Source organism: Homarus americanus, unplaced genomic scaffold (genome assembly GCF_018991925.1).
Source record: "Homarus americanus isolate GMGI-L3 unplaced genomic scaffold, GMGI_Hamer_2.0 scaffold34921, whole genome shotgun sequence".
NCBI classification, from domain to species: Eukaryota; Metazoa; Arthropoda; class Malacostraca; order Decapoda; family Nephropidae; genus Homarus; species Homarus americanus.
Genome location: NW_024741901.1, coordinates 97,124 through 114,274, shown reverse-complemented (window position 1 = coordinate 114,274; position 17,151 = coordinate 97,124). Strand labels below are relative to the sequence as shown.

The 17,151-nt window shown below is 48.7% G+C and overlaps 1 protein-coding gene across 5 annotated transcripts in view; it reads left to right on the top strand.

The window, feature by feature from the left end:
• The first annotated feature begins 3,550 nt into the window (after window positions 1-3,550).
• LOC121876329 (serine/threonine-protein phosphatase 2A regulatory subunit B'' subunit alpha-like) overlaps window positions 3,551-17,151 on the top strand; it is a 98,882-nt gene continuing 85,281 nt past the window's right edge. For 3 of the 5 annotated variants that reach the window (XM_042381391.1, XM_042381390.1, XM_042381394.1), the window contains exon 1: window positions 3,552-4,031. In XM_042381391.1, coding sequence (XP_042237325.1) covers window positions 3,882-4,031 — 150 coding nt within the window. In that variant the 5' untranslated portion in view covers window positions 3,552-3,881. Of the gene's footprint in view, window positions 4,032-17,151 lie in introns of all 5 variants that reach the window. The other 2 variants (XM_042381395.1, XM_042381393.1) reach the window with 1 other exon arrangement.

The following is a 17,151-nucleotide window of genomic DNA, read 5'->3' as shown; positions in this document are numbered from 1 at the left end:
ACCTACTCCTCCCCACCACATCTACTGTACCTCACTCCCCCCCATACACATCTACTGTACCTCACTCCCTCCCCCATACCATCTACTGCACCTCACTCCTCCCCCACACACATCACTGTACCTCACTCCCTCCCCCATACACATCTCTGCACTCTCCCCCCCCATACACATCTACTGTACCTCACCCTCCTCATACATCTACTGCACCTCCTCCCTCCCCATACTCATCTACTGTACCTCACCCCTCCCCATACTCATCTCTGTACCTCACTCTCCCCCCCATGTCTGCTGACCTCACTCCTCCCCTCCATACACATCTACTGCACCTCCTCCTCCCCCCATACTCATCCTGCTGTACCTCACCCCTCCCCACTCATCTACTGTACCTCCTCCCCTCCCCATACACATCTACTGTACCTCCTCCCCCCCCATACTCATCTACTGTACCTCACCTCCCCATACACATCTACTGTCCTCCTCCCTCCCCATACCTCTGTGCCTCCCTCCCTCCCCATACCATCTACTGCCTCCTCCCTCCCTCATACACATCTGCACCTCCTCCCTCCCCATACATCTACTGCCTCCACTCCCCTCCCCATCACATCTACTGCCTCCTCCCTCCCCATACATCTACTGCCTCCCCTCCCTACACATCTACTGTGCTCACTCCCTCCCCCATGCTCATCCTGTCCTCCTCCCTCCCCATACACATCTACTGTACCTCCACTCCCTCCCCATCCATCTACCTCCTCCCCCCCCCACTGCCTCCTCCCTCCCCATACACATCTACTGTACCTCACACCTCCCCACCACATACTGTACCTCCCCTCCCCCATACACACATCTTCTCCCTCACTTAACCTTCCACTCCCTCCCCATACATCTCTGTCCCTCCTCCTCCCCTACACATCCTGTACCTCTCCCTCCCCCATACACATCTCTGCCTCCTCCTCCCCCATACATCTACTGTACCTCCTCCTCCCTCCCCACACACATCTACAGCCTCACTCCCTCCCCCTTACACATCCTCCACCTCACTCCTCCCCCCGCCTCCTTGCTCCGCCTCTCATCTTCTACTATTCCATTTATCAGTTCTCTTCTTCCCTCCTGCCATTTCTTCGTTCCTCCTATTCCTTCTAGTTTCTGTAATCATCCCCCTATCTCCTCCCCCATCCTCCCCTATCTCCCCCTCTGTCCTCCCTATCCTTCCTCCTCCTTCTCCCACCTATCCTTCTCCCCTCCCCTCTCTGTAATTCTTTCCTTCTTCCTTCTTTCCCCGTCCTCTCTCTCGACAACTCATCCATCCTCTCTCCATCCATTCATCCATCATCCATCCCCACCTTGTCCCTCATCCCATCATCCTCTCCTCTCCATCCACCCACCTTTTCCTCATCCACCTTCTCCATTCATCCCCCTTCCCCCTCCTTTCCTCCTCCTCATCATCCCTGCTTCCCTCCCCCTCCCTCCCCACCCAGCCCTCCTATCCTCTTCCCTATCTCCTCCCTTCTCCCTCCAATACCCCCCACAAATATCCGACACTCGTATTCTCAGCGTTATATAAACAAAATGATAGTTACTGCCCAGAACTTGTCAGCCATGGTACTGTCGTGTCACACATTTCAAATCCAGTTACGATCATAATTTTTTTTTATCAAAGTTTATTGTAATTGGTGGAAAAAATAGTTTATTATCTTTTTTCTTTATTTATATTTTGTAATCGTGTATAATTGATTACGTTAGTTATTAAATTACATGTACTTATGCAGTGGGGTTTTATTTTATTTATTTAATTAGTTTAATTTTCTGGTCCGGTGTTTATGTAGTTATTATTACGCTTCTTCTCATTGTTGACGTTATTATTTTACTTCAACAACTAAGGTTAATTACACTTGTCTATCAACGATCATATTTTAGGAGATATACAAGTCTTATTTTATTCATATTTATCATCTTTTCTTCATCATTCTCTTCTCATTATTCTTTTTTATTATTATTTATCTTCCTGACACTTTATTACTTCATTTTCTTATTATTATTTTTAACGTAGGAGTGTGAGAAGAAGGATGATAAATGAGGTGAGGGAAGAGAAAGGAGGAGGAGAGGTAATAGAGAAGGTGGAGAAGAACATGGTGGGGTGTAGAAGGAGGCTTAGCAATGGCAATCTCGGTTGATTGGTTGGCTGGCTGGTTGTTGTCTGGTTGGACGACTGATTGCTTGGTTGGGTGGTTGGTTGGCTGGCTGGCTGATTGCTTGGTTGACTGGCTGGCTGATTGCTTGGTTGGCTGGGTGGTTGTTGGTTGGCTGGGTGGTTGGCTGGTTGATTGGCAAGAGGAAACGGGAAATGAAAGTTGGAGTTTGGAGGAGGAAACGTGGAGTTAGTGCTGACATATTGTTGAGATCGTGGAGGCCAGAGCGGGACGACCGAGCCAAGGAGCAGTGTACTCTAAGATAATGGCTCTTAATGGCGGGAAGACAGGAAGAGTTGTATTTATTTATTTTATTTTAACTGTCATGAACTAGGACACTTAACAGGTGTAAAAGTCGTGGTTAGTGGTGTGGGTGGGTGTTATTGGGGGTGGGGGGTGTTCGTTGTAGGTGGAGTGGTGGGTAGCTGGTGTTTGTTATTGGGGGTGGGGGGGGGTAGTTTGTGTGGTGGGTGATATAGTGGTGCCTGAGTGTCTACAGATGAATACTGTACTGGGTGTGATCGATCCTAAGCAAGACTACCTGCAGTAGCACCACCCCTCCCTCTTGTGTGTGTGTCCAGCAAGTTGTACAGCGCGGGGGTCCTCGTCTGCCTTATCTTCCATATACGGATGAAAATTACGTCTTGGTAGTGATGTGCAACTCACTCGGCCCATCGTAGACACTCCCTAAATACTCGTGGTTATACGGTACCCGAATAAGGCCTCCACACCACCCACGCCCACCATACTCACGCCCACTCTTCCTCACCCCCGACAAATAGTGAGGGAGGGTAAACACCCTTCCACGGGGACCAGTGGGCGGTGAGGGAGGAGGACGAGGAATGTAAGTGGGAGTGATGAGCGAGTAAATGATGACTGTGATGGTAACAGAGGCCCGGATGGCGGTCATTATGCTCGGACAAGAGCTGTTGTTACGCCTCACTCACTGGTTTTTCCCATCAAGACGAAATATATATTTACCCGAGGATAGAAGTTATTTCCCCAGAAGGGAGTCAGGTAGACGTTGAGGTGTAGTGAGGTGAGTCAGGCAGCGTCTGGAAGTACGTGGTAGCAACCCTGGAGGCGACCGTGTACCTGGCCCCCCACCTGCCTGCCTCACAATGATATTTGGATTGTCATGGTTATGTTTATCTTGCCGGGAGCGAGTAGGTCGTAAGGGTATTACTCATTATTACTGAATGTGTTAACGTTATTATTAAATAAAGAAACATTAGGAAGACAGATTTGATGTTTCCTGGAGTACACATATATATCGTGATGTTCAATATTTGTGTTTTAATATGTGAATTTACTTTGGAAAATATTTTATGTTGTCCATATATCTCATAATTATCTGTCGTATATGTATATAGAAAGAGAGACTAAGAAAAGTGGCATTCATGATTAAAGCTGACGTGGAAGTTACAGTAGATGACCAAGCTACAGTTAGTGTTGTCAGTGAACTGTTGGTCACCATTATGTTACAAAGGTAACTTAAGAGACGTGAACCACATGCCTGTGAAACTAAGTGAACTCGACTCTAATGATATTTTTACGGTGACACACTTGATAAAATACCATTAAGAGTTATTATCTGGGAAATGATGGCTCTGGCACCTGGCTGATACAGTGAAGCAGTACCGGGCGGTGGAACCATGTGAGGACAGGTGCCAGTGTACGTGTGGAGGTGCCACCATGGTGAACGTACGGTGCCTGGCCTGCCAGGTCAAGTACCGGGTGCTAGCCGCCAAGAACAACAACTTACTAGAGTGTCAAGCGCCCATACACGCCCCCAAGTTCCCTTACCGGGCACCTAAGTTACGGAAACCCAGGTCCTACAATAGGGTAAGTCTGTGTACCTTTGTGTGTGTCTGTCTGAGTGTCTGTGTGTGTGTCTGTCTGTCTGATACAAGGTCATTACCAGCATAAAACACACACACATGTCAACACATCTGTTTTTGAAGAGTTTGTTTTAATTATTGTCCAAATGACTTCCCGCCCGTCATACTTGAAGACTTCTCGGCATTTCCTGTGTGATGCAGTACTCCCTAGACACGTGCAGTTACACTACCTTCACCTATCTCTATACAGGAGGGTAGTTAAGTATACAGTACACGGGTCATTATATGTATTCGAGAACCCTTAATGGCGTGCAATAAACAGAAACCTAAACAAAAAAATCTGTAGGAATAAAGTCTGATTATTGTAAAGAACATACAACCATGGAATAACGTCAATAGTTCACGCGAGGACAGGATACAGGTTAGGTCAGGGTAGGGTACATAATAGGTCGTCAGGGCAGGGTACAGGATAGGTCGTCAGGGCAGAACAACAGCATCGGTAAGGTCATAACAGCATAACATGGGAGGGTGGGTGGGGGGGTGGTGAGGTCCTTGGCAGTACAGTTTCACCCGGTGTGTGTTCAAGGGCAGCAGGAGGTGGCACAGCTGGGGGGGGCAGGGTGCAGCAGCCACTACACCAGGAGCGACAGTATCAGTAGAGGAGTAAGAAAGTTCACGACCAACACACTGACTTTTTCCTCCGTGATGGAAGACTTGTAATGACGGTGTTTTCTCCCGCGTGCAAGATCCCTCACGCCTCTCCCTTCTCCTCTCCCCACCTTCCTTCCTTTCACCCTCTCTCCCATCTCCCTCCCTCTCGCTTCCCAATCATACACGCTTTCAGGTTATTCCTCTCCCTCCCTCCCTCCCTCCCAGGATCATCAGCCTCCCCCCCTGCCCCCTTGCTTCATCTCCCAACCATTTCCCGGTCCTCGTTTCTCCTTTCTGACCTTTTCCGTCTTTATCAACTCCTTCCCAGTCTTTCTCCCTCACTCACTCTTTGACATTCCAATCTTTCCAATCATTCTAGCTCTCTTAAGTTACATTATTTCCCTCCCTTTTTCTCTCCTCTTTCTCCCATCCCCTACGTTTCCTTAGTCCTCCTCCCCCTTCAGTCCCCCCTCCCATCTCCCCTCCTTCACCATCATCTCCCCATTCATTACCATGCGACATGTAATCATAATTCCAAACCTTAATTACAAATATTTGGAAAAAGAAGACTAACAATAGACCAAAGAAATGTGGAAGAAGAAACTGTAAAAAGGCGGAATAATTTGCCTCCCCCCAAATTTTGTCGGTGGTTCTTGTTGGGAGTTGACGCCAAAGACTGAGAGGGAAGAGAGACAGGTGGCCAGGTGTGACTTGTGTGTTACCTGTTATTATTACGCAAGGGGTCTGATCTGATGTATTGTCGTGTTAAACTGCTGGTGGTGGTGGTGGTGAGAGGTCGGTGTTAGGGTGGTGGTGGTGAGAGGTCAGTGTTAGGGTGGTGGTGGTGGTGAGGGGTCAGTGTTAGGCTGGTGGTCAGTTGTGCCGATGGCATGAGTAATGTAGATGTGTAACTTGACTGTGTATTAATTGACTGTACCTTGAACACCTGCGGTCGGGGGGGGGGGGTGACTTGGGGTCAATGTTAAAAATTTTTTTTTATAGAAATAAAGGTCATCATCATCATCACCTTTCCCTTTGGTATTTTATATTTTATTATTGTATAATATGTCGTACCTGTTGTGACACCTGTGGAATAATAGTCACTGCACACTTCCTTTACTCCCGTGACGCCCTGGTCACTGCAGTTAGTCGACATTATTGGCCCAATTACTCCATGTGATGACAAGCTTGAGTCCAGGTTGATCCGGTTTATTTGGACGTGTTCACCATTACCCTCCCCAGCGATACTGCACAAGACACGACGCCCCAGATGATCCTGCTGATAGTGTCTGATCGCACGTGAGATACCCGCCCTGGGGGATACAGTTACGCCAGGTACCCGCCAGCTGCACACCCTCACCTCTATCATTACGGGACATACGGGTGAATTTACGGATCTTGTGCCGAGACATAGGAGTGACTGTTGTGGTTTGAGATTACACCGTATTTTTGTAGAGGTAAAGAGAGTCCTTGTCGCATCACGTCGTAAACAAGGAATACATAAATGGGTGAACTTTATCTTTTCTCAGGATATAAACAGGATTTATGATGATATAAAGTAGGACTTAGTGGTAATTGTGGTGAATTATGCTGTGAACAAAGGTCGGTGTTTAGCCAACTGTGGTAGTAAAGTCTGTCTTGATCTGTACGGAAAAGCTCTTCTGTAGAATCTGTTGGGAAAGTTTATTTTATCTTTATCTCTTCTGTATACACTCACTACACATTAGGTACGGCTCTATATCTCGGCTGGGAAGTTTGTCTGGCGAGGCAGTTAGACTTTGACCCACATTATCAACAATTGCGTCGCGGAACTTTAACCTGCGCTGCGGTAATTGTTGGGGAGAGCAGCGACCTTTGTTCCTGTGTGGGGAGTGAGGCCTCTCGTGTGTGTGTGTGTGTGTGTGTGTGTGTGTGTGTAACCTTGTAGATAGGTGGCTACGTGTGCCAGGTACTCGTAAAATATGCAGGTGCAGGTATAACAGAGGGAGCGTGCATGAATGAACCAGGTGGTGGATGCTTTAGCTCTCTTCCACCAGGTGTGATCTCCACGGCCTCGCTCCAGTTAATTAGCGGGAGGAGTAAAGCACGTGGCAGGTCAATAGAGGCGAACCATTAATTACTGCCTCGTTTGTTGTGTGTCGGCTGAGCGGGGCTGTCGGGTGTCGGCTGAGCGGGGCTGTCGGGTGTCGGCTGAGCGGGGTGGTCGGGTGTCGGCTGAGTGGGGTGGTCGGGTTGCGTATTGAGGACGGGGGGGGAGTGGGGTGGAAATTCTGTCGGGGGTTCAGGAACTTAATCGTGAGGACGTGTGTAGTGTCTGGCGAGGAGGAGAGTTTTATCATATGCGTTGGTTATAAAATTCGAAGCACAAGATAATTATTACTGTTGTCAGAAAGGTCACTTGATTACAAAACAAATACTGTTGTTGTTAAGAATTATGGTGTTCAGGTTGATGTAGAGAGTCAATGTCATATTGTTGTTGTCAAGTACTGCTGCTCATCGTGACTTCCTGAACACACTGACAATATAGCTCAAGGTATTAAGTGGGTGAGTGAGCACTGTGTGTATGAGTCGTGGTGTGGTGTTTACTCTGCCTGAGGTCACGGTGGTTGAGGCTGTTATACCTGGGTCACGATGTTGGGCGAGGGAGCACACGGCGACACACTCGGAAGGTCATGTCAGTCACGTCGATGTTGACACGGTGCATTAATGACAAGCAGTAGGGGTTTAGACATTGCTGCTGGGAGTTACGCCTCTGTGTAGTGATATACAGTACTTTTGTTCATAAATGTGTACTTCTTACTCTTGTGTATATGCTTGTACGCATCCACACACATACATACGTACGCACACAAATATACACACTCATAGAATACCCCCTCCTATCCCCTACCCCCTCCTATCCCCCAGTTACACCTACCCTCTCTCCTTTGCGTCCCTCACTTAACGCTCATTGACACTCATTCGGGAACCCATTACTGGTGACGGGTGTGGTATTATTAACAGTGTCAGGAGGTGTAGCTGGTTAAGACACCTGGGACGGCCCGACAACACCCTGGCAGCCATATATACTGTGTGGCGTGATGCTGACTGTTGTATTTTGATATGTCCTGCTGAATAAAGTTGTTATTGTACACATCTAGCATTGTCTCCCTTGGGCGGGTCCTGCGTGTGGTGAAGGTAGAGGTAGGTTGGTGGTGAAGGTAGAGGTAGGTTGGTGGTGAAGGTAGAGGTAGGTTGGTGGTGAAGGTAGAGGTAGGTTGGTGGTGAAGGTAGAGGTAGGTTGGTGGTGAAGGTAGAGGTAGGTTGGTGGTGAAGGTAGAGGTGAGGTAGGTGGTGAAGGTAGGTAGGTTGGTGGTGAGGTAGGTTGGTGGTGATGGTAGAGGTAGGTTAATTGGTGAATGGTAGAGGTAGGTTGGTGGTGGAAGGTAGAGGTAGGTTAGTGGTGAAGGTAGAGGTAGGTTGGTGGTGAGGTAGAGGTAGGTTGGTGGTGAAGGCAGAGGTAGGTTGGTGGTGGAAGGGAGGTTGGTGGTGAAGGCAGAGGTAGGTTGGTGGTGAAGGCAGAGGTAGGTTGGTGGTGAAGGAGAGGTAGAGGTAGGTTGGTGGTGATGGTAGAGGTAGGTTGGTGGTGATGGTAGAGGTAGGTTGGTGGTGAAGGTAGAGGTAGGTTGGTGGTGAAGGCAGAGGTAGGTAGGTGGTGAAGGTAGAGGTAGGTTGGTGGTGAAGGTAGAGGTAGGTTGGTGGTGAAGGTAGAGGTAGGTTGGTGGTGAAGGCAGAGGTAGGTAGGTGGTGTAGGTGTATATAGAGGGTAAGGGGCCGTCGTCCACCATGCCGAGGATATGTTGGCCTGTAAATGTGGGCGTGGCCAGTCTCCCGCATCCTCTTACAGTCAGACGCAGAGTGGGCCACTCCTGTCCGGCCAGCTTACACCTGCTGCTGCCTCACACTGTCTTACCTGCGCCTGCGGTCCCTGCCACACCCTCTCTCTCTCCCTCCCTTCTTCCTGCTTCCATTATATACCCCTTACTCCTCCCATCCATTAAACCTTTATACTCTGGTCAACTAGTTAGAAAATCTCGATGGGGCTTTTTCGTATACATTTTCTTAGGGAGCGGAAGCCTGAGAGCTATTATCAGGTCTGTGTTTTGGTGTGTTTGGCTGTGGGTCATTGTGGGCGGGTCACAAGCAGGGGCCCAGGCAGCCAGTAGATTGTAGGTAGTAATAAGAGGGTTATATGGTGGGTGGGAGCCTGGTGACCCACCCCCAGCCCACCATAACCTAGTTATCATTAGCCAACCTTACCTGTGTAACGATCACCTGCTCATAACGCCCACCCATACATCAGACCCAACCTCTTGGTGTTGAGATGAAACCCCCCCTCTCTCTCCCTCAGTCTTCAGTGTGTTGATGTTAATTTTTATCATTTCTCCGTTATGTCGTGGTTGTAGTTTCCTCTCCCTCCCCTCTGTCCTCCTACCCGCTCCCTGCACCAGAGGGTCCCCCCCATACGTCAAATACAAACCTTATCTTCACGCTGTCCCAGTTTCTTTATGCAGGTTAATTGTGATGACGGCCACCCGTTCACCTGCCTCAGAGGTAACCTCCCATGGGTGACCTTATTGCATAGCAGCTGCAGGTTGTCAGCGATAAAGGCTCGCGATACTTGCCGCTGTAAATGTGCTATTGGAGTGTGTCTGTGTGTGAGTGTGTAGCCGTGACGTTTTTGTGGTGGTGTGGGCCAGGTTGATGGTGGTGTTACCTCGGCAGCGGGACTCACTCCTAGTTGCTACTAACCGTACACGCTAGTTTCCCGTCGGCTGGTGTTGACCCACTCACCGTATTTGGACAGGAAGAGGAATGTCGTCTTAGACAAAAGAGGCAGTAAATATTGGCGTTGAGCGACACCATACCGGGAGACAGTACTCCGGTGATCCTGCTGCTCTAGGGTGTACACACGGCCCCGCCTCACCTCCACACTCACCAACATACATTCACTCACAGCCAAGATGACAGCACACAACACATACACAGGTTACTGCAGTAAAGTAGATAATCAACCCAATTTTTTACCCTTTATAAACAGTAGCCACTTCGTACTCAGTTGGTATTAACTATTGGAGAAGGAAGCTGTATTTCGGTAACAATGTAAAACCACTCTTTTGTGTACAGAAGACCGCCAGTGTGTGTGCAAAAAAGAGGTCTGGTCTCGCGAGTAAATGGACAAACTTGAGGACATGTGCTGCCAACATAATTAAGTTAGTGTGAGAGGCTATCTTAGTGTAGCCCTCACCACGTCTCGTCTCCACCATCACTCTACCTATACTCTCACATTATACACCTTTATCTCGTACCGGCATCACCTTTTGCAGCATTCCGAGGTTTTTGTCTTGCATATTGATCAACCTGCAACTGGTGCAGCCCCCAATGCTTGCAACCAGCTGTTCCCTCTGGTGAATGGAAGGGGAGAGGTTTACGGGTCTGGTTTTTGTCTGTAGATGAATATTCAGCGTGTAGGTTTTTGACGGAGTGTGAGATAGTACACGACGTTTACCTGGCTGGTGCATATACGTCTAAAGCGACGCACGACCAGGTCAGGTTGACGTCGCTTGAGGTTACGTTGTGACGGTAGCCGCGGCCCCCGGTCATGAGAAAACACCGAAGGCAGTGCCAGTAGCTGCTCAGGGATTCAGGGTGGTGGTTGACCGGTGCTGCGGAACGGACGTGTGTGGCATGTGGTGTCTGCCTGAAGAACTTGACCAATGTGTAGCGTGTCACTCCTAACATTCTCCATCATGATTTATGTCAGGAGACGATGGTCCCTCCCTCTCTCCTGCGTATCCCCTCCCTCCTTCCCGCCTTTCCATTCAGGATACCACCGGAGGGTTCAGTTAATTACTACTGTGTACATTTCCATAAGTGAATGAGGATGCCAGGCAGATGAATAAGAACATTAAGACAGCTATCGTGCACCGTATCTGTTGTGAAGAATAGTGTACTGCATTTATATCATATGTAATAAAGTTGATTCTCGGATATGTAAACATTAAGTGATAATTTTTTACATAATATACATGGACACGGTAGATAGGTAGATGTGAAAGTGGTTGCCAAGATTGCTGCATTAACTTAAACCTTTCATAGTGTACCTGTCTCCACCCTGCCCCCCTCCCCCCTTTCCATCCAGTTCTCCCTCCACCCCTCCCCCCCCTCCCCTTTCCACCCCACATCCTTCATTCTTATCTACCGCCCCCTTCTCTCTCCTCTTCCCCACTGCTTCCAACCCCCACCCTGTACTACCCTCACCACCCATCCACCGTGACCACACACCCTCCCCTAGTGTTAGGTTCAGTAATTATAAGTTTCAGGACATAGGCCTCTCTCTGGCTACTATATCCTGGGGTCTCCTCAGGGATGCCAGATTAAAGGCGAGGGCATAAAGAAAGGGATCGGGATGACGGCGATAACGTGGGTGATAAACGTTCTTCGAGTAATGCAATTTTCTTCTTGCATAATTACATTCCTGTCCTCTCAGAAGTATTATATTAGCCTGTGGTATATACTGGTTAGGTTGAATACTCGCTAGTCGCTACAAAAAAAAGTATCTTTACGATTTTGTGTGAGACAATATGACACAACGGACGAAGGATTTTAATAACCCTACCGAGACAACAGGAGTCACAGTGTTCATTGTGGAATACATCGGCCCCCCCCCCTCTCCCCCTCCCGTGAAGATATTTTTTGGAGTGAGTTGTATGCGTGTATCTCGATATTATATTTGACTCATCATCCTCGTTTGTGTCTGGTGGATCAAGGGGCCACAGCTCAGGGTAGATGATGGGTGAGAGTGGTGTGAGGTGAGTGTAGGAAGTGACAGAGAACAGATAGCTGTACTACACTCACGGACAAAAGTTCTCTCCACTGTGGTGAAACTTGAGTCACGGGAATGGGTCTCCGAGCTGTCTTACCCTGACTGTCATCTGGTGCAGGTGTGTTGTTTTATCTCATTTGGGGTCGATGCTGCTTCATTCTGGGAGGAAACGAGCTCTTGACCCCAACTGCACCCATGGCCATATCTTTCTTCATTTTACGTTTTCTCAACAGGTTATTCTTTCCCGGCCTTGTTATCCCGTGAGCCACTAGTTAACCAGAGCTCTGTGTGTGTGGTAGAGGCAGTATCCCGGAAATTAGTCACTTTTGTTAGTATTTCATCCCGGGAAGCGCAGAAACTTCGGTATTGTTGTGATACCTTGACCTCCGCTTGTGTTTGTGCACTGTGGTGGCTGCATCCTCACTACCTCTGTTCGTCTGGCCTCCGGGTTTGTCTTTTCCTGGTGTATTAAGAGTGTCGCCGAGAATCAAGGCTAAATGAAACGTCCTGTTATCTCATTGAGCTTCCCGGGTGACGTCAGTGATGGTCATAGCTGGATGTGATGTGACTGGCAACGACTCTAATGGGTTTTATTCCTTACAGATCCCAACCCAACCAATTCTAACCCAACCCAACCAATTCTAACCCAACCCAATCTATTCTAACCCAACCAAACCATTAGAAGTTGGCCCTAATAACAGTGGTTAGGTTAGTTTAGGTTGGAATCCATTGACCTGTCACCCCCGTAAGTAAAATGGTCAGGCGGGTCCTCCGTACTGTACGTCTGGGTGAGATGGCACTCGGCTTCCCAGAGGTTCCTACGTTTACTGCTGGTGTGAGAATATTTCTAACTGGTTTATACTTAGCAATGACACAGAGGTGACCGCCGGAATGGAGGTTACGATACATTAAGCGGAAAAAAATATATGATGCGAGTCTTCTAGAATTCCCATCCTTTGTCTCGAGACTCGTACTTCCCGAAACCTGTATGCGAGACTTGTACTAGTCTAGATCAATACGCGAGATCTTTACTATGCGAGATCTGTGCTATTCGAGACCTGTATGCGAGGCATGTACTACTCGAGACCTGTACTATGTGAGACCTGTACTATGCGAGACCTGTATGTGAGACTTGTACTATTCGAAACCTGTACTACTCGAGACCTGTACTGAGGCCCAGCAGGGGACCAGGGCGGCCGTCACGCGGGGTTAGGTGGCACGTGGATTGGATTGTTGTTCCATTGTCCTGTTCATCCTGTGTGACGGTGGTGACGTCAGACTCTGTTGCGTCACCTCCACCTCCTCTCTCTGGCACCCTCCTCCCCACTCTGAGATCCTTCTGGCACCCTCCACCCTGTCCTGCCTCCACCCCGTCCTGCCTCCACCCCGTTCTCCCCCCCACCCCGTCCTCCCCCCCAACCCTTCAACCACTCAATTTTTTTATAGTTATGATATTCAAATTTAGGTTCATTATTATATTATTATGGCACCCAAGCACTACATTAGGCTCTTCAGTGTGGTTTAAAATGAATAGTTTTAAGAAGGTGAAGCGGATGTCACTACCTTGGAAATATTACTCTATTGGGAAAACAAACTTGGGGGTCTTTGGTACTGAGGTAAACTAGAGGAAGGATGTGTGGGTGGCTTTGTTTTGTTGTGGGATGTGGTCATGAGGGGGCAGTGTGTCGGCGTGACCCATTAGCACACCGTTGACGTAAATGGGTGAATCAGTTTGGTGTGTGTGTGTGGTGACTGTCATGGGGGTGGGTGGCCTCTTGCGTCATACGTGTGGGTAGGTTCCCTCCTCAGCAGGTGGCACACGTTTGGTCTACTGTTCTGGCCTTGTTCACTCAATTATTATGTGTTTATTGAATTTGTTGTACATTTATTAAGTTTATTGGTTGAATATGTATTGTGTGTTCTGCATGTATATACTTACCATATTTTTCTTTCTTGCAGGTAAGTTGTGTCACCACGTAAAGAGAGACTGATGGGGGAGGAGACATGGTAAGTAAGATCGTGACTCATGTTTACAGTAGGTCATGAATTTTTGGGGGTCATCTTTAAACGTCTCGAATCCGTCCCGGTGTTTACAAATCCCGACAAGGTATCCTCAACCTACAGTATCTAGCGCGACCGAACCAATGAAACTAAACTGACCCGGGAGTTGTGGTTTGAGGTCAGGGATTTTGATTGGACACGTGATTGTGGTGTTTACATGGTATTGGTCACGACGCCTTATACTGGTCTTGTTCTTGTGAGTGTCAGGATTCCACTACCACTATCACCGCCACCACTACCACCACCACTACTACCACCACCACCACCACCACTATCACCACCACCACCACTATCACCACCACCACTACCACCACCATTACTATCACCACCACCACCACTATCACCACCACTACCACTATCACCGCCACCACTACCACCACCACTATCGCCACCACCACTATCACCGCCACTACCATTACTATCACCACCACTATTACCACCACCATTACTATCACCACCACCATTACTATCACCTCCACCACCATTACTATCACCACCACCATTACTATCACACCACCACTATCACCACCACCACCATACATCACCACCACTATCACCACCACCGTTACTACCACCACCACCATCACCACCACCACCCATCACCACCACCACTATCACCACCACCACCATTACTATCACCACCACCACTACCACATCACCACCACCATCATTACATCACCACCACCACCACCACTATCACCACCATTACTATCACCACCACCACCACTATCACCGCCACCACTACCACTATCACCGCCACCACTATCACCACCACTACCATTACTATCACCACCACTATCACCACCACCATTACTATCACCACCACCATTACTACCACCACCACTACACTATCACCACCACCACCATTACTATCACCACCACCACCACCACTATCACCACCACCACCACTATCACCACCACCACCACCATTACTATCACCACCACCACTATCACCACCACCACACCATCACCACCACCACCATTACTATCACCACCACCACCACCACTATCACCACCACCACCACTATCACCGCCACCACCACCACCACTACCACTATCACCGCCACCACTATCACCACCACTACCATTACTATCACCACCACTATCACCACCACCACCACTATCACCACCATTACTATCACCACCACCCGAGTTCTCTGTGTTGTTTACTTTGTGTAGTCCATCAGTTCTCTACCTTCATCACCCCAGTAGTAATGACAGCATCAATTTGGAGTTAAGTTATTAATCTGTACAGGTGTGGTTAGCAGTAGATACAGGTAATTGTCTTGTTATGTCTGGTAGTTCACTTGGCGTGTACCTTCCGTGTGTTCCAGGGGCTTACGCTGCTCTGGCTTTGATAAGTTTCTCATTTGATAGTTGATGAACCAATTTAATGCCGTTTGTAACCCACCCTAACCATTCTAGCTTTATTTTAATCGGGAAACTTTTAAAGGCTCTTGTCTAGTTTTCTCTGTACTAGGGTCTTTGAACGTAATGGTGTTGGTTAGGATGGTGAGGCCAGTTAGGTCGTCTTGGTGCGTGGTGGCGCCCAAGGCCTCTAGGTAGAACGCCCGTCATGCACCTCTTACCCCAGCTAAGGTTGACGATACCCACCTCACAGCTCACACCGCTCGGCCCTATGGTATGAGCCGCCGTGCGTGTGTTGCCCTGCCTGCTAGCACCCCAGAGGATCATTCTTCATCTTGCACACTGTCGCCCAGATTGATGATAGTGGTGTAACATGATCCGCCTCTCCTCATTTGCATGTCTTGATTTCGTTGCCTGAGTGGATGGTTATTGATAGCTCGGTGTGAGGTTTATAGATGAGTGTGTTTCAGCGGTCAGGTGATTTTATTGTTGTAGCTTTCGGAGGAGAGACATGACGGGCCAACCAATGTGTGTGTGTGTGTGTGTGTGAGGCGCCATAACTATACAGGGTGTGGGAGTGACGCCTGAAGATCAAAGGGCCACTACCGACGTCAGTATAAGAACAGCCATTGGTGTGATAACTTGGCACCACAGTTAGGAGGAACGGTTGGGAGGGGGCGCCTTAACCAGTCAGGCCAAAAGTTAACAGTAACCACACAAACAAACCTTCCACCGGGTCATAGGCTTGCACATAAAACTTGGCCTCTTGAGATGAAGTAAACAGAACAAGTCTCTCTCTCTCTCTCTCTCTCTCTCTCTCTCTCTCTCTCTTTTAATATTTTTTCTTCCTTTCGTTTTTGCTTTCAGTTTTTTTTCTCATTTTCTTTTTTGTATTTTTTCTTTCGTGTTTTCTTTTATTTTTATTTTTTTATTTTTATTTTTTTTTCCACCCTCATCACCATTCAGTAGTCAGCGCGCACGATGCTGTGACCTGAATGAATTCTGTAATATGGCGCCGCCGCTGTGAGTGTGTTTACGAACTTGAATATAATAATACTCTCTGTCTCGCATTTAAATTCAAGGTTTGGTTGCGTCGACGAGTACTGGTAGAGGTTATGGGTCACTTAGTGTGTGTGTGTGTGTGTGTGTGTGTCTGTGTGTGTGTGTGGTTTGTTTAGGATTTCAGCTGCGTAATGATGTGTTAATTTTGAGGTTAATTCGTCAATAAGTGTGTTGGGTGTGTTGGAGGGAGGGGGAAGGGGTGTGTTGAGGAGGGGAAGGGGTGTGAAGGGAGGGAGACGGGTGTGTTGGAGGGTAAGAGTGTATGTGTGTGTGTGTGGGAGGGATGGTGTGTTGGAGGGGTAAATGCACTATGCCTTATAGGAGGAATATTCAAAGAGTTGTATTTGTCTGTGTTGGTCGTCTTGGAGGAGGGAGTAGGGTGGTAGTACAGGGGGGTAGTGGTGGTACAGGCAGGTGCAGGGGGAGGGGTAGTGGTGGTAGTAGTACAGGGAGGGGTAGTGGTGGTAGTAGTACAAGGGGAGGGGTAGTGGTGGTAGTAGTACAGGGGAGGGGTAGTGGTGGTAGTACAGGAGGGGTGAGGGGTAGGTAGGTGGTAGTACAGGGAGGGGAGGGTAGTGGTGGTAGTAGCAGGAGGGTAGTAGGTGGTAGTACAGGGGAGGGGTAGTGGTGGTAGTACAGGAGGGGGTAGTAGGTGGTAGTACAGGGGAGGGGTAGGGGGTAGTGGTGGTAGTGGTAGTACAGGAGGTAGTGGTGGTAGTAGTACAAGGGGAGGGGTAGGGTGGTAGTACAGGGGAGGGGTAGTGGTGGTAGTAGTACAGGGGAGGTGGTGGTGGTAGTGGGGGAGGGTAGTGGTGGTAGGTAGTACAGGGGAGGGGTAGTGGTGGTAGTACAGTGGGAGGGGTAGTGGGTGGGTACAGTAGTGGTGGGTAGTAGGGGAGGTAGTGTGGTAGTAGTACAGGGAGGTAGTGGTGGTAGTAGTACAGGGGGGGTAGTAGGGGTAGGGGGTAGTGGTGGTAGTACAGGGGAGGTAGTAGTAGTACAGGGGAGGGGTAGTGGTGGTAGTAGTACAGGGGAGGGGTAGTGGTAGGTGGTAGTAGTACAGGGGAGGGGTAGTGGTAGTAGTGGTAGTGGTGGTAGTACAGGGAGGTAGTGGTGG